The sequence below is a fragment of the Mus caroli genome, unplaced genomic scaffold (assembly GCF_978045245.1).
Source record: "Mus caroli unplaced genomic scaffold, Mus_caroli_1 scaffold_20, whole genome shotgun sequence".
In the NCBI taxonomy this organism is placed as follows: Eukaryota; Metazoa; Chordata; class Mammalia; order Rodentia; family Muridae; genus Mus; species Mus caroli.
The window spans coordinates 56,607,509-56,627,587 of record NW_028227275.1 but is presented as its reverse complement, the minus strand read 5'-3'; the positions used below and the strand labels follow the sequence as shown (position 1 = coordinate 56,627,587).

General features: G+C 54.4%; 3 protein-coding genes across 3 annotated transcripts; 1 reads left to right on the top strand and 2 right to left on the bottom strand.

Moving 5' to 3' along the window:
- Positions 1-1,410: 1,410 nt before the first annotated feature.
- Positions 1,411-5,451, top strand: Yif1a (Yip1 interacting factor homolog A, membrane trafficking protein). Its single transcript, XM_021151424.3, has 8 exons — positions 1,411-1,632; positions 2,306-2,517; positions 2,862-2,966; positions 3,095-3,173; positions 4,308-4,365; positions 4,482-4,637; positions 5,075-5,168; positions 5,248-5,451. The coding sequence occupies exons 1-8, from the start codon at positions 1,602-1,604 to the stop codon at positions 5,392-5,394; spliced, it is 882 nt and encodes a 293-aa protein (XP_021007083.1). The 5' UTR covers positions 1,411-1,601; the 3' UTR covers positions 5,395-5,451.
- Positions 5,452-5,787: 336 nt separating this feature from the next.
- Cnih2 (cornichon family AMPA receptor auxiliary protein 2) lies at positions 5,788-11,445 on the bottom strand. The gene is made up of 6 exons (XM_021151426.3): positions 11,086-11,445; positions 7,651-7,719; positions 7,201-7,248; positions 6,833-6,945; positions 6,586-6,729; positions 5,788-6,413 (listed from the first exon to the last, which is right to left on the bottom strand). Exons 1-6 carry the CDS (start codon positions 11,164-11,166, stop codon positions 6,386-6,388), a joined length of 483 nt encoding a protein of 160 aa, XP_021007085.1. The 5' UTR covers positions 11,167-11,445; the 3' UTR covers positions 5,788-6,385.
- A 667-nt stretch (positions 11,446-12,112) lies between these two features.
- Rab1b (RAB1B, member RAS oncogene family) lies at positions 12,113-20,035 on the bottom strand. Its single transcript, XM_021151997.3, has 6 exons — positions 19,909-20,035; positions 18,128-18,200; positions 17,778-17,873; positions 17,588-17,683; positions 13,580-13,711; positions 12,113-13,483 (listed from the first exon to the last, which is right to left on the bottom strand). The coding sequence occupies exons 1-6, from the start codon at positions 19,920-19,922 to the stop codon at positions 13,289-13,291; spliced, it is 606 nt and encodes a 201-aa protein (XP_021007656.1). The 5' UTR covers positions 19,923-20,035; the 3' UTR covers positions 12,113-13,288.
- Positions 20,036-20,079: the final 44 nt, after the last annotated feature.

The window sequence follows — 20,079 nt, the reverse complement described above, 5'->3', positions numbered from 1 at the left end:
AGAGCAGTCGGGTGCCCTTACCCACTGAGCCATCTCACCAGCCCCGATATCCCCCCCAAAAAAAGTAATTACATTTTAAATTTATTTGTTTTGTGTATCTCTCTCTGGGCTGGATGGTGCAAAGATGTACACTTTAACCATAGCTCAAGTGTACAAATCAGAGGAAGATTTCTGGGAGTTGGTTCTCTTCTTCCACCGTTTGGGAATTGAATTTAGGTTCTCAGGCTTGGCAGTCTGCTGAGCCATCTCACAAGCAAGCTAACATGACTCTTAAAGGATCTGGACAAATGGATAAAAAGGGAAAGGCATATCTCCCGCATCCCAGGCGATGGAGCAAAAGCAGCCGTTGGACGGCATGGGCTGAGTTTGGGGATCAGAAAAGTCTGACCTTATGTAACTAAACGCTGAGTAGTTAGTCAGCTGCAAGTATCAGAGGGTGTGTCATGCTATCTACAGTGCCTGACAGTCTGTGAGAGAGGGACCCTTGGAGGGATTGTCTCCAGCGAGGATGGGAGTGGTTACAGCCTGGGTGGGAAGAAAAGAGCCTGGGAGACTAGGAGTGAAGCTTACGGGCCTCACTTGGAGATCACAGGACTGGTGATGACTCAGGAGACCTTCAGGAGACAGGTCACCACACCTCTGCCTCCCAAATCTCCCGGACCACTGGAGAAAGCGATGGAACAAGGCCCAGTACAGATTCCTGTCCCATGTATACCACCAGGACTTCGTATCTTCTGGGTGGTCTCAGTTTCTGTCTCCTGCCCCGTGCGTGAGTGCGTGTGTGCGCGTGAGCGCGTGTGTGCATAACGTATTGAGTGCGATTCCAAACCCTCCCAGCAGAGGCCCACGCGGATGGGCCCAGCGGCGGACTCTACAGGGCATTTTCAGCACCGGCCGACGGACAGCACCTGTTCTGAAAGGAGTGGGAGGGCGGAGGAGGAGTCAGCGTTCCAGGGCTCTGGGCCGCGCTGTCACTCTCCTGGTGCGGGCAACAACAACACATTCTAGCAGGCCGGAGCTCCAAAACAGGACGGAGTGAATTGGAGGAAAGAGCACAGAGTAGGGGCAGGGATCAGTCAGAGCTTGACCGACCGCCGCATTCCTCTTGGACTGCATTGCGGCGGAGCCAGCTTTGTGCCCTGACTAGCTGGGTCGGTCCGGACTTTAATCTTCCTATTGGCGTAGTCGTGGCAAGGAGCGTCAAGCGCCTCTTGGCGCAGACGCGGAACTAAGTTACAACTCCTTCTCACCTATTGGCTGGTAGCGCCGCAAATTAGCCAGCCTACTAGTCAATCCGAGAACATCTTGAGCAGCTCCGCCCCCTATCTGTCGGAAGTTGAATATGACAAAACCCGATTGGAAGAGAGCTCACCAGTAGCCAATTGAAAGTGTAAAGGGGGAGGACCAGCTCCTCCGACGAGCCAATGGTAGACAGCGAAGTGTGACGCCAAGGACATGGCGGCGGCGATCGGACAGCCCTGGGACGTGTCGGGCTGTCGGGTAACTTCGGTCAGGACAAGGCAAGAGAAGTAGCTGTTTCAGTAGTGTTCGTACCCACGACTCAGCGAAGCCAGCCCTTGGGTAGAGCGAACGTCACGACCATGGCTTACCACTCGGGATATGGAGTCCACGGTGCGTGAGGAGTGGGGAGGGCGGGGCGCGGCCTGACAGCGGGGAGCCAAATACGCTGAGAGACCCACTGGTCCTGCTGGAGAGGGTCTGCGCTGACCGCTGCCCAGGGCGGGGAGAGTGTCTCTCGGGTTCCTGCCCTGCCACACTGCAGCGTGTCCTGGACTTCGCCCTTACTAGCCAGTCAGTCCTGAGATCAGGCTGCGACAGCACTACTGGGATCCTCAATTCTAATCCTGCATGTACCGAATTTGCCTCCAGAACTTCCTTTCCCTCTTACAACTCGGGCAGCATTCCTGACCACTGTCCAGGGATTCCGAATAGCCAGCGTTGCCTTTTCTACCTGTGTTAAGCCGAGGGATGTCTTTCCGGTGATTGTGCCCAAGCAAACGTCTTTTCACTCGCTAGTACTCAGGGATCATTTCCCTTGAGAAACTTCCTAGAAAACCCCAAATGGGTAGCCATGTTTAGGCACGCCTTTCCCACTGCATGCAGTAAATGATCCCCACCCTGACCCCTGAAGGATAGGAGATCGACTTTAAAACTCGTCCTGGCTTTTCCTCAACTGTTCGGTGCCTTAGGACCTATGCACAGCTTCCCAGCCCGGGGAAAGGGCAGTGGTCTGGGTTCTTGCGCTGTAATCCTGTAATCTACTTTGGTCCTCCCACACCTGCAGGTTCCAAGCATAGGACCCGGGCAGCTCCAGACCCTCCTCCACTCTTCGATGATACAAGTGGTGGTTATTCCAGCCAACCGGGCGGATACCCAGCCCCAGGAGTTGATGTAGCCTTCAGTGTCAACAACCTGCTTGGAGACCCAGTGGCCAATATGGCAATGGCCTATGGCACCTCCATAGCATCCCAAGGGAAGGACATAGTGCACAAAGAGGTGTGCCCTGGGCTCCTGGGAGGGAGACAGGGCTTCTGGCTAGGGTTGGAGTGTCACAGGATCCCATCTTACTCCCCAGGCATCCTTTAGGAAGGACCACAGTAGGGCTGATCCATAGCCTCTTCTCTCTTTTTTTTTTTTTTTAAAGATTTATTTATTATATGTAAGTACACTGTAGCTGTCCTCAGACACTCCAGAAGAGAGAGTCAGATCTTGTTACAGATGGTTGTGAACCACCATGTGGTTGCTGGGATTTGAACTCTGGACCTTCGGAAGAGCAGTCGGGTGCTCTTACCCACTGAGCCATCTCACCATCCCCCATAGCCTCTTCTCTTTACTTCCAGCTGCATCGTTTTGTGTCCGTGAACAAACTCAAGTATTTTTTTGCTGTGGACACAGCCTATGTCGCTAAGAAGCTAGGGCTATTGGTCTTCCCATACACACATCAGGTAAGCTTCCCACCAGGCAAGCTGGCCAGCCTCTCCCCACTCGCGGATAACCTGACTGATTCTCAGATCTCAACCCCTTCTCTCTTTCTCTCTGCTCCTGTTTACCTGACCACCTCTGCCACGGCCAGAACTGGAAAATGCAATACAGTCATGATGTGCCTCTGCCCCCGCGGAAAGACCTCAATGCTCCCGACCTCTATATCCCCAGTGAGTCTCTGATGTGGGGCTTGGGCACAAACGGGACTTGTGCCTTGAGCATAGTTAGGAAGACGATTCTGTTAATGACCCAGCGTTCACTCCCGGAGCTTTCCACGTGGGACTGTTACTAGACACTAAGTTGACAGGGTGACCAGTAGGAAACTTCCTGAATGTGACCTTGATTTTTTTTTTTAACACTTTCCTGACTTTTAATGTGGACCCTGTCTCTCTCCAGCTTGGAGCTTGGGGTTTTCACTTGGCCCAGCAGTTTCCAGCTGTTTTACTTCAAACTTTAGATCCTCACAGCTGCCTGCGTTCCCATGGCACTTGTCAGGCTACCTACTTGCCTCTGCATTTCACTTTGCTCTGTCCCGTTGGCTAAGAAGGTTCAGGCTCAGGGCACACACAAGGAAAGCAGATATACTAGGGCAGAGCTGTCCAGAGGAGCTGTCAGGAAAGGCAGCCGCTAAGGTGGTTCCATCCTCTGTTCCTCTCATGACCTCTGTTACAAAGCTGGTACTGCCATCTTTTGTCATATGCTGAAGTCAAGGCTATAAGGCCTTAACTGCCCCATAGCTTACAGGTAGCAGGACTGTGCCTTCTGGTGGCTCCATCAACCTGGTGTCTGGGGAGTTGAAATTGCTGCTGAAGCCTGCCTGGCTCCCTACATCTTTGAGCTCCTGTGAAAACAGCCCATAGTTAACCAGGGGTTTCTGCATGGCCAGTGGCCAAACTTATAATTGTTGGTGGAGGGGGACCCTATTCCCAGAATCCTGGACCCTAGGACAACCTACGTTGTCCATGAAGCTTCCTTTTTGGTTCTAGTCTTGCCAGAAATCAGGCTGGTACCTGTCTAGGATGAGCAGAGGTCTTGGCTGTGGTGTTAATTTTGGAGAAAGTGCAGGGAGCTGATGAGTTTCCTAATGTGGGAGGGAAGGTGATGGCTTATGGTCCTGGGAGGCCCAGTAGTAGTCAGCTGGAAGGGGCAGTCGGAGAGGCACCGGGGACAGGACATTGGAGAGTGAAGTTGGGATATGCAGGGAGGGAAGGTGGGAGAGGCTGGAGCACTAGTGGACTTGAATGCCTAATGAGGGGCTCTGGGTGAGGAAGCCTGAGTAACTACTTCCTCTCTTCTCTTGGCAGCCATGGCCTTCATCACATACGTGCTGCTGGCTGGAATGGCGCTAGGCATTCAGCAAAGGTTGGTATTCTCTTCTCCCTCCTGGCTTATGTCCCTTCCCCTATGCCAGGATCTGTGCCGGGTCCTAGCTCGCCCACCTCGTCCCTACCCTGACCTACCTTCTCCCATGGCCGCAGGTTCTCCCCAGAGGTGCTGGGCCTGTGTGCAAGCACAGCACTGGTGTGGGTGTTCATGGAGGTGTTGGCTCTGCTTCTGGGCCTCTACCTGGCCACCGTACGCAGTGAACTGAGTACCTTCCACCTCTTGGCTTACAGCGGTTACAAATATGTGGGGTGAGTGCCTGAAGGCTGAGAGGAGCCTGAAGGGTCTCTGGCTACAGCTTTTGGGCCTATCTAGCAACAGCCTTCACTGTGATGCTAGAGAGAGTTCTACTCCGTCTCAACCTCCAGCTCTACGCTGTGAGTTGGTGGCTGTTTCTGACAGTCTCCCCTTGGAGCCAGTGACTTTAAGAGACTGGGGATTTGTTAGTTACCTTGGGGAGCCCAGCGAAGGTAAGGGGAGCTCGGGCCCTGAGACCGAGTCCTGAACCTTGCAGGTCTATTTGGAGTCTGTTTCTTTGTAGGGAACAGCCCGGTGTCGTGGGTCATGGTACTGGGAACAGCCTGGTGTCATGGGTCATGGTACTGGGTAGTTCTAGGCCCTGCTAGGTGGGGCTAGTCTTAGGCTCCAACCTCAGGAATGAATCACCAGTTCACTCCTGCACCCTCAGGATGATCCTTAGTGTGCTCACGGGGCTGCTCTTCGGCAGTGATGGCTACTACGTGGCCCTGGCCTGGACATCATCTGCGCTTATGTACTTCATTGTGAGTGTGGGGCGGCCCCTCCCCCTCTCCTCTGGGACACATTCCCCTTCCTAGCCCACTCAGCTCTCCTCTCTTCCAGGTACGATCTTTGCGGACTGCAGCTTCGGGCCCTGACAGCATGGGGGGCCCAGCCCCTCGGCAGCGTCTCCAGCTCTACCTGACCCTGGGAGCAGCTGCCTTCCAGCCCCTCATCATATACTGGCTGACCTTTCACCTGGTCCGGTGATCCCTGGTCCTTAGGTGGCACTCATTTTTCCATACATTGAAGATTTGGTTTCCTTAACTTGGCTTGACCCTGGTTCCTGGGACCTGAGGGGAAGCCATAGGTATCTGCTTTGCCCAGGGGACTAGGCTTCCGGCTTCTAAGAGAAGGGTAACAGATCCTGGGAGAGCATCCTCGAGGCATCTTTTATACTGCCTTGAAAAACAGCTGGAAGGGTCGCATCGGACACAGCTGGAAAGGGAAGATGGAAGGGTGGCTACAAGGAGACATTCCAGAAAAGCCCAGAGCAAGTAGGGCAAAGCTCACAGTGCTGGGGTTTAGCTCCGGGTTGTTGCCTCTAGAATATTCCACCTAACCCTATGTGTTCAAGCCTTCCAGAAGCAGAATTGGGGCTTGTGTGTTTTCAGTAGTTTATTCATATTTTGTCACAAATGTCAGGGGATGGGGTGCTGGACTCCTCCAGGCAACATAGAAAATAGGTCCAAGGGACAGGGTGGGTTGGTTTTGGGATAAGTAGAGACTGGGTTGGAAAGAGAGCCTGGGGAGGGGAGAGGGCAGACTAGGGATGGGGCTGCCCCCATGTTGAGCCTGCTCATTCCTGGTGTAGGTGCCCCCCCACCTGCACGGGGAGCTTCAGGGTGAGGGCCAAGGTGGGCTGCCCAGTATTTCCAGGATCAAGGTCTGCCTGTTGGCAGGGCCCAAATTCCCCTGGAGCGGACAAGACCGGAAGTCCTACCCCTTCCAGGACAACTGCCATGCCTAGCTGTAGGCTAGCAGAGGAGCCCCCACCCATTTGAGCTTTGCCTGGCCCTAGTCAGAAGGGGAGAGCTCTGAAGGCGGGGGTCCCCGCAGCAGCAGTTTGGGGGGTGGAGAGGCTGGAGGCACCAGTGCCTCCTCCCTCCCCAGGGCTGAGGCCTCTGTGGCCAGAGGGGCAGGGCTGGGGGTGCACAGGCGTCCGGTCCGTTCTGGGCTTGCTCCCTGGCCGGCTTCCCCCTTAGAAGCTCACCAACGTATAAACCATACTGTGGGGGAGATGAGGCTGTGAACGTGTGTACCTGAGAAAGCCTGCCACCCTTCAGTCATGCCCTGAGTTGTCTATCACACTCAAAGGCAAAAAGAGGGACCCGGGAACTAAGGGCCCAAAGCTGGGGATGCCCCTTGCGTGGATCCCAACTGCTGTGGCCACAGCCTCACCTGTACAGGTAATAGAAGAAGGACAGCAGGTAGAAGGCGAGTTTGCACCAGGACTCCTTCTGGCAGTAGTTGAGGATGTCAGCATTCATGATAGAGACCGCATCATACATGACCTCAGAGCCATCCGCAGGACGGTGGAAGTACCTGGTGCGAGGGAGGCCTGAGTGCCCCCTCTAGCCATCCAGGTCTGACCCCCATCCTGCCCTGCCCCCATCTTTATGTCCCCTAGGTAACTGTTTGCCCTCACCTCCAGAGGTGGTAGAAGAGGAGGGGGATGTTGAGGCCCAGGGTCACCCACTCTGCTGCACACAGAAACATCAGACAGAAGAGGCCGTGGATGGAATATTCCGGGACCACCAGCTGGGGGGGGGGGAGGAGGAGGGTGAGAAGTCAGTGGTCTGGTGCCAGGATGGACCCAATGGCACAGAGGGGTAATGATGTTGGGAAGTGCCAACCCACCATGATCTCAGAACTAAAAGGCCTTTCTGGCTAGCCATTCCCACCCTCCTGGGTGGCAAAGTGGACCAAATAGGCTCAAAAGAAAGGCAGGACTTGCTGTGGGCTACAGAGAGCGAGAGAGCGAGCAGCACTAGCCAGGCGCTTCCTCACACTGACCTTCCTCAGGAGACAGCAGATGCGTTCGATGTTTTTCAAACGCTCGCGCTGTAGGGAAGGAAAGAGCCTAGATAAGGGAAGCCAAGGAGCAGAAACCAGAGCACCTCCCACGGCCCCGGGCGTGGTCACCAGAGGGCGCCAGAACTCTCTGCGGTGTATTCTCAGGCAAGCAGCCCGCCGTCCCCATGGTGACTGTCGCCATGGAAGGGCCTTCACCCGCATCTCCATGGCAACAGCCCAGAGCCTGGAAAAGGCTTCCCCACCAGGAGGAACCCGAGCCCTGAGTCCGCTCCAGGTGTTTGCGGGGGTGGGGACCGAGGAAAGGACAGGGTCACCTCATCAGCCCTCCACATTGCACCCCCATCTTCCCGATCTCCATTCCCACCCTCCACTATGACAAAAAAAGACAAACGGACGGACACACCTCAGCACAGCACATGTATCACTTACTGCCCGCGCTGGGTTCCCCTGGTCGATGGGGTTCTTGAAGTCAGTCCGCAGCTCATCAAAGGCTATGATCTGGGGGTAGGGGCGTGTGCCTGTCAAGGTTGGGGCAGGCCCACCACCCTTAACACCCCAGGCACCAGATGGCTCAGAGGAAAAGAACACAGGCTTCTTGGAGGGATCTGGATGGTAACACCTCCCTCCCAGACACACACATACACACGCGCGCGCGCCACGCGTGCCTGTCCTTCCTTGGAATAGGGACATATAAGTGGAGACCCTGTTGAGTGGAGCTTATTTCTTAGTGGAGAAGAATGGTAGCTCCAGGCTCACACAGCAGTCGACAATGCCTAGTGTCTACTGCACTCCCCATACATTTCAAGACATGGCCTCTCCTCTCATGCTAGTACAGGAACCACAGAGGTTTGGTACACAGTTCTCGTCCAAGGAGAGCCCCAGGGCCTAGGAAGAGAACTCCTGATCAGAGTTGGGGGTAGCGCAGCACTCCATATGGGTTGGTGGGGTTCAAGCTGACTAAGCATTTGGTGAACAAATGGGAGAAACGCAGTCCAAGCAGTGGTGAGAACAGGTACAAAGGCACAGAAGGTTGAAAGAACATTCAGAAAGCAGCAGGCTCACGGGGTTGGGTGCTGTGCGAATGGGAAGAAAGGGAACGGAGCAAGGGGGGTAGTGGGGTCAACAGAGCTAGCTCCCGGATGGACGGCAGGCCAACAAAGACTAGATTTTAACATAGGAGTAGGGGGAGTCCTAGTGGTTTGGAAAGCCACGAAATGGGGACAACAGTTTAGAAATGCTGGGGATACAAGCTGGCTAACAGTCACAGCCAAGATAAACGCACAGCAGGCTTCATTAGCCTGAACCCTGTAAGAACCCAATGGCTTAGGTGCTAGTATTGCTTTCATTTCTGACTTACAGATGAGAAAACAGGTTAGGTATCTTGTCCAGGGCCACAAGGGCTACTAGGTAGTAAAGCTATAACCCAGTTAAAAGTACTACCCACTTTGTCATACAGGGGCAGATCAGTGAAGGGCAGCCTGGCCTGCTTTGTGTCCAGGGAGGGGTTCATTGCATGGTGGTCTTAAGTGTAAAGGATGGTGGTCATGGAAATGGCTACCCATTGCTCTCTAGTAGCAATGGGTAGCCATTCAAAGGGCCTGTGTGATAGGGGGAGTGACAGTAGAAGGACCCAAGATACCTTCTATTATGGTGTGTCTGTGTCTGGGGGATGGTGGTGTATTCAGAAATTCCTGAGGGAGCAGATATTTGAGATGAAGCTGTGGACCTGGAAGGAACTCCAGGTAACCTGGGAGAGGCAGGCTGGCAGAGAAGCCTGACTGAGGGGGAAGGGGAGTTCCTTTCCTTCCCCTGTAGCTACAGGATGAGGCAGCAGGCCCACCACCCCCAAACATCCTAGACCCCATACGGTTCAGAGGAAAAGAACATGGGCTTCCTGGAGGGAGCTGAGGCCATCTGGAGCCCCTCCCCCAATTCCTCATTGACTCTGGGCTGCTGCCTGCCTGAGAGATACAGCAACAGGGTCCAGCAGGGGCGGAAGGGTACCGTCTGTCTGCCCCCGAACTGGCACCACCAGTAGGCAGCGGGTGTTGAGCCTCCCACCCCACCAAGGCTGCCTGGCACTGACTCAGCATTGTCTCCCCCCACCCCCAACCCCGGAACAAACAATTCTCCACTGTGACAGCTGACACACGTCACTCACCAGGGTTGCCTAGTGACTAGTGGGTCCTGGGGTTTTACTTCTGAACAGCTTTGACCTGAGGACCACGCTCTCTCTCCTGGACTTTGCATGTGCAAACCCCCGTTTTACTGATAAGCCTGATAAGAGGACCAAGCTAAATGGGTGAAAGGCTCAGTGCCTCACCGTGGAAGGGGTCCCAGCAAGGTCTGTCAAGAGAACAGAGGTGCTGCTCCAAACCTCAGTAGACTTCATCTCAGCCTGGACACTTTGCAAGGGCAAGGTCCAGGTCTTATGCAGCCTGGCTCCCCCGCAGCTGCTATGCAACTGTCCTAGGCAGGCTCTGAGCTCCTAAGAAGGGCCCCACCAGGGAAAGTGGAGTTATGAGTGGGAAGGGGCTCTTGAATTTCAGGAGCTAGTTAGCTATCCTGCCTGGGTCCCCCCATTTTTTCTAATTCTTAGGACCCAAGTTCTCCTTCCCCCACACAACTGTCCAAGGCCCTGGGGCCTGGGACAGGAAGTGCATAATGGATTCGAAGTGATGGAGGAAGAGAAAAAAATGGAGCAGAGGACAAGAAACCCAACTGAGAGACCTAGATCAAGACTGGAGCAAAGTGAGGGGTTGGGCTGGAGATGGTGTGTGTCTGGAGATGCCTGTGGGGGCTCAGGATCTAGTACCTGTCAAAGAGGAAGGAGGGGGGAAAAAAGGAAGAGACGGGTGCTTCCTGGGAGGCAGCAAGTCCCAGAAAGACACAAGAAATGGAGAGCAAGAAAGGTAAAGCAAGAGGCAGGAGGCGCACTGGATGCAGTCAGATAAGAGGACACTTAAAAGGATTAGACAAGACCAGGAGATGTGCATGCTAGTAGCTACAACAGAGAGACAGGCCTGTATGGGATCCGTTTGAGTGCATCGGAGGAGGGGCAGCTGGAAGGGAGCGGGCAGAGACCTCAACAGTAAGCTCACAGTTCTAGAGAGGAGAAAGAACCAGGTAGAGGAGGCCCCTGGGAAAGCCCAGGAGAGAACTAGGTACAAGAACCCTCTCCAATGGGAAACCATTTGAGATGAGACAAGAGACATTCTGAAGAGTGAGGTGTGAGGCTAGGCCAGGGTGAGGGCAGACCAGGAGTGAGGGACATGAAAGACAAAAGGCACGTATGTGGAGGAATCAGAAGGAAGCTGGAGAGTTAGAGTGAGACCAGGTGGGGGCTAGGTTTCTTGAGCTGCTTTGAACCTATCCCACTTGGGTCAGAGAGGTCCAGGAGGGGACAGGGTTAATGGGTTCCAAGATATGCGGGTCTTGTAAACAGATGCAGTTGCCATAGCAACCATCTCCATCATTCTGGTTGGAAAAACCCACAAAGGAGAGAGGTTGGGGGGGGGGGCACACGGACAAACTGCCCGATGGACAGACGGGGGTGGATGGATGAGAATGTAGAAGGATCAAGAATTCCGCCCCCTGCCCAATGACTGGATGAAGCAAGGAGAGGGTCAGGACCTACTGACATACCCACAGACAGGCGGGGGCGGTGAAGGAAGGGGGGGGGCTGCCCCGGGGGAAGGAAGCCAACGACAAGGGGCTGTTGGGGGGTGCAAACAGAAACCATAGGGGCTAGTGGAAAAGACCTTTCAAGTTTCCCCAGAGCGTTGATACCATCAGCCCCAGCCCGCTCCTGCTCCATAAGCCCACTTGCCCCCCACCCCGCCCCCAGTCCAAGCCCAGTCTTACGTGCCAGATGACAAAGAAGATGAGGGAGGCGCACAGCACCAGGGTGAGCATGTAGCAGAATGCTGCGAAGGTGAACGCCATGGCCCCCGCGCCGGGCGGTGGCCCGGGGGGCGCCAGCGCGGGGTCTGGGCGCAAGGGGACGCCCCCCGGCCCACACTTAGGGCCGGCCGGGCATGGCCCACCGGACTCGAGGGACACGGACAGCGCGTCCGGGACCAGGGCCACGGGGCCGTGGGGGACGCGGGGCGCGGGCCGTGGGGCTCGGGGGGCGCGTCCGCTGCCGGCTGCCCGGGCCCCGATCGCTCATCCTGCGATCCCTCGCCCGCGGCTCCCTCGCTCTCCAGCCCGCGAAGCCGGCGGGGCGGAGCCGGGGGCGGGGCCGCCGTGCAGCGGCCTCGGGCGGGGCTGAGACTCAGAGCGCCCCTCCGCCAGCCTCATCAGCCCAGCACAGCTACTCACCCCCATGAGCCCAGTGTTTGTGCACCTCCGGAACATGCAGACCTGGAAGCCCGTTCCTGGTACAACTTTCAGACAACTAGCCCACTATAGCCACATCCTGTACTCCCGTCTCACACAGAGTGCTGGCTCAGGGGGATACAACTGAGGTCCTAATGTAAAGACAGACGCACTTGTCAAAGCTCAGGATAGCTGGCATCTGGCTTCAAGCCAGAAGAGGGGACTAAAGTCGGGGGATTGGAGGAGGTGAAGACTAAATGCAGGGGGACCAACGCCTGCTTCTGGCTTCTAACTTCATGCCTTGAACGCCTGTCCCAGTGGATGTTGGTGGCTCACCTGACGGCCTCCTGCCAGCCTCCCTCTGACAGATTCATGCTGGGCCCTTGGGGACATCCCATAGCCGCACAGCAGGCTTTCCCAGCCCCAGTATGTGGGTCAAGGGCTTTTACCAGCAAACTTAAGATACAGTCCAAGCCAGGACCCCCTATGCATCACACCAAACTCTGGACTCCAGTTCCAGCCAGCAACTCAAAGCTGACTCAGACCATAGACCACACTCAGTCACCACAGCTTCCTTGCAAAAACCCTTGGCTCATCCAAGGGCCAGTGGAAATTTATTTTTTCATCCTTTTCCATCTTCCCCCAAGTGGCTTTTCCTTGCAAAATGCCTGATGTGACACCAGAGGGGAACCTGGGAGAAGAGGCTCCCTCCCAGAGGGGCAGTCCAGGGACTTAAATACACACTGGAGGGGGAGGACAGGTTGTAGGGTGAGACTGGCAAGAGACAGCACAAAGGACATGGCTTCTTAGGTAAAGACCAAAGGTTTTCTACAGGAAGCTGTGCCAGAGGGTGGGGGCCAGGATTCTGAATTGGGTGGGGGAGTCCCACAACCCCAAGCTGCACCCACATTCCCCAGAGAAGTAGGTCTGGCCCTGTCAGGCTCTGAGGAATGGAGGAAGAACAAGCCAGACGTGCTGCCTCGGAAAAGGGAGGTGGTGCTGGCAGAGTGAGGGTTAAGGCTGGTGCCCGGCCTTTGGCAAGGTGGGCCTTCCGCCTCCGCTTTCCTCAGGGACAAAGGGGCTCGGTGGGCAGGCAGCACATGGGCCTGGCTCAGGCAGGGCAGGGGGAGGCAGGAGCAGGCTCCCTCCCGGCTTGAGACACAGGCCCCGCGCGCAGCCATCCGCCCACCTACCCTAGATGTGCTCAAGACCTAACCGCAGCTGGACGGCTCAAGCTGTGTGTGGGAGCGATGGAGTGAGGCAGAGATGAGGACAAGGTGGCTATGGGGCTCTCGCAGCCCTGGCACCTATCCTGAGGTCCGATACAGGACCCTGGATCTAAGGCCCTGGATCCCCTGGCTACTGCCTGCACCCAGGGGCAGCAGAGGCAGGGAGGCCCTTGCTTTTGGGAAGAAAGGAAAGAGAAACCCAGTGCAGCATACATGGGGGTGAGTGACAGACAGCGGAGCCCTCATTCCAAAGAAAGGTGCTTGGTGGGCATCTTTTCAAGGTACCCAGAGGCAGCAGCGGAGCAGTCCCTGTGACCACCCCAGCCACAGGTTCTGCATGTCCTCCACGGGGGCCCTGACAGGACTGGGACTCAGAGCAGAAGGCAGATGGGCCAGAGGAAGATGGGGAGCCCAGGACACCCCAAAGCTACAGACTCAAATGCCCTAGGAGAGGGAGGCACTTCCTGCCCGCTCCAGGGGCATCATCTGGAGAAGGTGCCCTCCCCCAAGTGCCCCTCCTAGCAGCAGCCACCGCTAGCAGGCTTCACAGGGGTGCTGTCGATCTTCAGGTTAGGCCGTTCACCCCCAGACGCTGCTCCTGGCCCCATCCGCTTTTTGATCTCTGCAGCCATTGTCATGAATGCCTGCTCAACATTGGTGGCATTCTTGGCACTTGTCTCGAGGAAGGGGACACCCAGAGAGTCTGCAAATTCCTGCCAAGGGAAGCAGAGAGAGAGAGGGGAGCAGGGAGAGAAAGGGTGAAAGCATGTGGGCCCCAGACCCCTGACAGCCAGGGCAGGCCTGCTCACCTTGGCCGTGGTGTTGTCCACGACCTTCTTGGTGGTGAGGTCACTCTTGTTGCCTACCAGGAGTTTATTGACATTCTCACTGGCGTAGCGATCTATCTCCTGCAGCCACTGTTTCACGTTGGCGTAGGACTCCTAGGCACAGTGTCCAAAGTTACTGCACACCCACACCCAGGCCAATCCAGGTCTAGAGAACAGGACTCCTTTGAAAGGTAGGCCCCAAGCATGGGGATTCTGACAAAGTCTCTCCCCCACCCCAAACCCCCAGGTTTAGCTTTCCCCTAGTTCTCTCCCATGCAGAAACCTGAAAACCAGAAGCAGAGTGGAGTAGCGCCTGCCAGTGGCCATCACCTCAACAGCTGCCTGCACCTACAGTCATTTCTGCTTCCTGCAGTTCTTTCTCCCTAACCCACTCCTGGGAAGCCAAGGGCATCAGAAGAAAGGCAGGTGACACCAGGCATGACTGATGCAGTAAGACCACAGGTTTGAGACCAGCCTAGGGTCTCAATGAGACCTTCTCAAAATAAAAGTAAGGAAAAGGGGGGCTTGGAGAGATGGCCCAGTGGTTAAGAGCACTGGTTCAACTCCCAGTACCCACACGGCAGCTTACAACTGTCTGTAGCTCCAATTCCAGGGGATCTGACACCCTCACAGACACACCTGAAGGCAAAACCACCAATGCACATAAAATAAAAATAAGTCATTAAAAATAATGAAAAGGAGGCAAGCATGGTGGCGCACGCCTTTACTCCCAGCATCAGGAGGCAGAGGCTGGTGAAGCTCTCAGTTGCCAGCCTGGTCAGTTCTAGGACAGCCAGAGCTACACAGAAAACCCCTTTTCAACACTTCCCCAAGGCAGGCATTTCACGACTGAGTACATAATCTCCTGCCTTTAAATTTTGAAGCTTTGGAGCCCATGGGAGGTAAAGGTTCCTCTCGTGGCGGCCCTGGTTGGTGAAGGAGATAGGTTCACCCGCTTCTGACACCACCAACTCCAGCAGCTTGACATGGAACTTGTACAAAAGATGGAATGTCTATAAATGGGCTACGCGTGCACCGTGCGTGTGGCTCATGCTCTTGGATGCCAGAAGAGGGGTCCATTCCTCTGGAACTGGAGTGATAGAGATCTGTGAGCTGCCACGTTAGTGCTGGGAACAGGAGCCTAGGTCCTCTGTAAGAGCAGTGAGCAAGCACTATTATTGCTGAGCCATCGCCCCAACTCCTCCTTTCTTTCAAGTACACTGTGTTCTAATATACACACTGGCATGTCCTAAGCTGGGCTCTATGCTGAAAGGAGGGGACATCAAACATACACCTGCCTTAGGGTACTGGGGACCATAGAGAAACAGACCAGTACACATGACAAGATGGGATAAAAAGCCAGCGCCAGGCGGCCCCAGGACGACTACTGCCTAGGAAGCAACAGCCGACCCTAGCAGGCAAGTATGGACTCAACTAAAAGCTACCCACTGAGGACACAGCATATGCTAGAATGAGAGGGTGTGGTTGTGGTGTCTTTGGGAAGTGGGAGAAGAGCAGACTGCAGGTTGGGAGGAATTGGTCAGGACAGAGCTCTGCCTAGATGAACTTAGCACAATTGTGAGCTAGTGGGGTTTTCTTAGATGAAGACTATAGGGTCACACCTGTGTTCTGGAAAGCGCCTGGGCAGGACCAGAGCAGACCAATAAGATGCCGAGCAACTAAGAAACAGATGGGCTAATCTGCTAACCCTAAACCAGGGACACAGCAGGAAAGAGCACGGACTTAACCTTGACTCTCACCTAAGCCTGGTCATTCATTACATGACCTCAGCTATCTAGTCACGTGACCTGGGTCAGTTTCCTCTTTTGTACAGATAACACCTCCCAGCAGAACTGTTGTCTGCAGGAGAATGGAAGCAGGCCTGTCTCATAACAAGCGCTCAATTAGCAAGAGCTGCTATTATCCTCATCACTGCTATTATTATGAGGGACAGATGAAGTGAGGAGGGAAGGACGGAGGTGCCTGGAGACTAACTATGGAGACGGCAAGTTTTCTGCTCAGGAAAACAAGGATTATGTTACAAAATGAGGATGCAGGAAGTGGGTTGGGAAGATGGTGAGTGGAGCAATGGAGTCTGAATCCTACAGCTGGTGTGGAGCCCACAGAGGCAGCTGAAGGGGCTCTGTCTTTTCTGGGATACCAGAGGCAAGTTACTGATTCCTCTGGAAAACAATTTCTTCATATAGAAGCATGCCGTACTAGTCAGTGCTTTTCAACTTGACACAAACCTAAACATTTGCAAAGAGGACAACTAAACTGAGGGATGGCTCCATCAGACTGCCCTGTGAACTTATGGGGCATCTTCTTGATCGATGGTTGATGGGGGGGGGGCTCACTGTGGACAGTGTTACCCTTGGACAGGTGGCCTTGGGTAGTCTAAGAAAGGATGCTGAGCAACCTATGGGGAACAAGGCAGGAGGCGCCTTTCTCTGTGGCTCCTGTTTGGATTCATGCCTTGGCTTCTTTGGTGACGGACTGAGATGAGACAAGCCGTTTCCTCCCACCTGGTGTTTACTGTGGCAACAGACAGCAAAGCAGAGCACGAGGGCATTGACATTTCATTCACTGGCTAAGAAGAGCATCAGGATTGCTCCCACTACAGACACTGAGGGCCAGCACAATGCAGCGGAGAGCTGGGAACCAGAGGACATAAGAATCCCAGAACACAAGACAAAACCCAAACCATAGAAGAGGCTTAGTCGGTCAGGATGCTCAAACTATGGGTTAGTGGGCAGTAAAGGTGTGTCAATAAAAAAAGAGAACTAAAGGGGTTGGTGTATAGCTCCCTGGCTGAGTGTATGCTTAGTTGGGGGAGACAGGGGAGCTACAAAAATTTTCAAGGAAAGAGAAGAAAACAAGTGCAAGAAATCAATTCGGCGAGAAAGTGATTGGGCTTTTTGGTAGTAACTAAAGTCTTGGTGACCTCTGAGTGACACTTGGGTCACCCAGCTTAGAAGAGCTGGGAAGTGAAGACATGGGTGTCACAGTCTCTGGGCTCGCAGCCTGGGACTGATCACACTTCCATATCCCTGGGGAGATGCAAGCAACAAGACTTAATAGGAAAAGCAAAGCCGATGGCTCAGGAGACCAGGCTTTTTACTAACTAGATGGAAGGCCCTAGCAAGTTACTGCACCAGCCTGAACCATGTCTCCATCTTTAAGATGGGAACATGAGGGACTGCTCATGAGCATCAAAAGACAGTTATATAGCCAGGCAGTGGTGGTGCACACCTGTACTTGGGAGGCAGAGGCAGGCGGGTTTCTGAGTTTGAGGCCAGCCTGGTCTATACGGATTGAGTTCCGGGACACCCAAGGCTACATAGAGAAACCCTGTCTCAAAGTAACCAAAACAAAACAACAACAACAACAAACAAACAAGCAAACAACCAATTAGAAGCTAGGCACAGTGGTGGCTGCCCAGGACCTCAGCTACTAGGGAGGCTAAGGCAGAAGGACCACTTAAGCTGAGGGATTTGGGACAGGCTGGTAACAGAGTGAAACTCACATTTAATGGGGTAAACAACCAAGGAAATCTAAAGGCTACAGTGTCTGTAAGCTGTAAGCCACACTCAGGACAATTGTTGGCTGCTGCCAGTGTGACACGTGACTGAAGCCACCACCGCAGATACAGGATTTCAGAATTCCTGCTTACACCGGACTCCTTCACGTGTTGTCTAAAGCCTTCCAACTGCTCCTCGAATCTGCAGACAGGAAGCATGGAACCAAGAGCAACCAACCAGCTGATTAACTGCCACCAAACATGGTAGTCTAGAAAGTCTAGAATAAGGTGGCAGGAGCCATGAAGCCTGGTTCTATCAAGACTCCATGACAGGGTTTGGTAGTATCCCCTTCCTTTCATGGAGCAATTCAATATAGTGTCTCCCTTCTAGAAAGCTTAAGGAAAATGAAAACAGGAAAAGCAGCAAGAATCAAAACTCAAGGCTAAGGAGGCAAGGCTGCAAGCAGTACCTGGTCAGTGACGTCATACACCACAATGATGCCATGAGCCCCCCGATAGTAGCTGGAAGTGATGGTCCTGAACCGCTCCTGACCAGCCGTGTCCCACTACGAGTGAGGAGGAAAAGGGTAGGTCAGCCACGGGAGAACTCCCACCCCGAGGAACCCACTTTTGCCTGAGGGCTGGAGGAGTCATACTCACAATCTGCAGTTTGATGGTTTTGCCGTCCAGCTCAATGGTTCGAATCTTGAAATCCACACCAATGGTGCTGATGTAGCTCTCTGTGTATGTGTCATCCTGAAAGGTTGTGGCTGGTGAAACGGACTGAGCAGACAGACAGGTCCCTGCCCTGCTGTGCTCCTCATTGTGCCAAGTGAGGTTCTAAACTCCCCAACTTGCAAGGAAGGCCTGGGCCCTCGCTGTGGCAGCTCCAGCAACCTCACTCTTGGTTCTTAGGACTTGCAATTACACTGTGTTCTGAGTTGCCCCTTCTTCCTCCCATTGGCCAGCCAGAACCCCAAGTGGATAATACAGGGCTGCTTCTTACTCACAGCAAACCGCAGGAGCAGGCACGACTTGCCCACGCCGGAGTCACCAATCAAAAGCAGCTTAAACAGGTAGTCACTGGCGAGAGAAGATGGGAAGGAATGAAGGCAAGCAGGAAGTCCTTCCCTGTCCCTTCCTGCACTAAGCACAGCAGCACTGTAAGGCGGACTTCTGCTTGGTCTACTACGGTGCTCACTAGAGCCTTCTACTGTTCTGAAAAAGGAACAAAAGTAAGTAAAAAAAAAAATTGACCCTTACCAGCCCCCAATAAGCTAGCACAATTTGCTAAGAGATATGTGGTACCATTTGGTAGAAACTATTTAAGAAACTCACATTAGGCCATACAGTATGCCAGCCTAGGACCCAAAAGGGAAAGCCTGACCCATAAAGTCAAAATAAATATGAAGCTGGAATGGGAGGCGGTGAATGAGTGTGTGTGAGTGTGTGTGAGTGTGTGTGAGTGTGTGTGTGTGTGTGTGTGTGTGTGTGGTGAGGGGAGGACTGTACATGCCTCTTGGCAGAGGCAGACAGAATTCTGAGTCCTAGGCCAACCTGGTCTACAGAGTGAGTTTCAGGACAGCCAGGGCTGCAGAGAAACCCTTTCTGAAAAATCCAAAACAAAACAAAAAACAAATGTGAAAGAGCCTGAGATGAAGTCACACTAACAGGAGGCAGTGAACAAGTGGCTATGGACGCAGCCGTCAATACTAAACTGGAACTGGCCCTGTGTGAAGCACTTGAAATTACCCTTTACTAAATCCTCACAGCAGTGCACACAAGTGGGTGAGTGTTATTTCCAACCACCGAGGAAGCCAGAGGTCACAGAAGGGAGGTTGACTTGCCCTAAGCAGTTGAAAACTGTGAGACTGGAAACCAGGCCCGTCAGATTCCAAGCTCTTTGAAACAGCCGGTAGCTTCCCCTCCTAAGCCCACTACTGAGTTCGATCCTCCTCAAGGAAATCTGAGGCCTCGAGTTGGGGAAGAAAAAGGAAGTGGAGACGGGGAAGAAGATAACATGGGTGCAAAACTGTATGCCGGCCATCTACTCCAAAGGGTTTGAGTTTGAGAAATAAAAATTCCACTCCAAGGGAGCAAGCAAACTCCACATTCACCTAAAGTTCTTTGGCAGTGTGACAGGAGAGGGAAGCCAGCTGACAGTGGCACTGAAGGCCCGAGTAAAGGTGAGAGGACAGAAAAGAACAGACCGCCGGGAGCACCATGACAGCACGACCCAAGCAGGGCAAATGGTAGCCTCGGAGGAAAGGATCTGCAGGGGATGTGAATCAAACAGGGACTTAGGGGTCCCCTCTTGTCTGGTTAGCTTCTGGGCCAGCCCCGAGACCGAGGCTCCAGAAGAAAGGCAAAGGCAGAGAGGTTCACAGCCCAACTGAAAGTACTCGACTGTGGAGATCAGAAACTATAGCGATGGGCTCCAAACCGCCTGCCCTTGGTCAAGCTGTAGGTGGGAAACTTGAAGCTCAGGAAGACCAAATCCGCACGGTCACCTAACCAAAAAGGCCTGTGAGGGCTGGTGCTGCGGGCTCCAAGTGCTGCCCTTCAGGCTGCATCCCCGGCCCCGGGCTGCAGAACTCGGGGTGTTGAGCCGGGGTCCTGGGGATCCCGGGAGGAGGGGCAGGACCCGGATGTAAGGGGGGGGTCAGCGGAAGAGGGACCCGGATGTGGGGGCGCCGCGCAGTTCTGACCAAGGCCAGACAACTTCGGCAAGCATATAGCCCCATAGACAGGATCGAGGCTGCGCCGCACGGCGCGGGCGGGGCTCACTCACTATTCGGGGTTCATGGCGGCAGCGGTGGCCCGCTCGGTCGCTCCCAGTCGGCTCTGCTCCGCCTCCCGTTCCAAGATGGTTGCCGCTCCGCCCTAGAGGCCCCGCCCGCGCCGCGCAGGCGCAAATCCTTCCGACTCGGGTTGCGCCGCGCTGCCTTGCGGAACCTGTAGT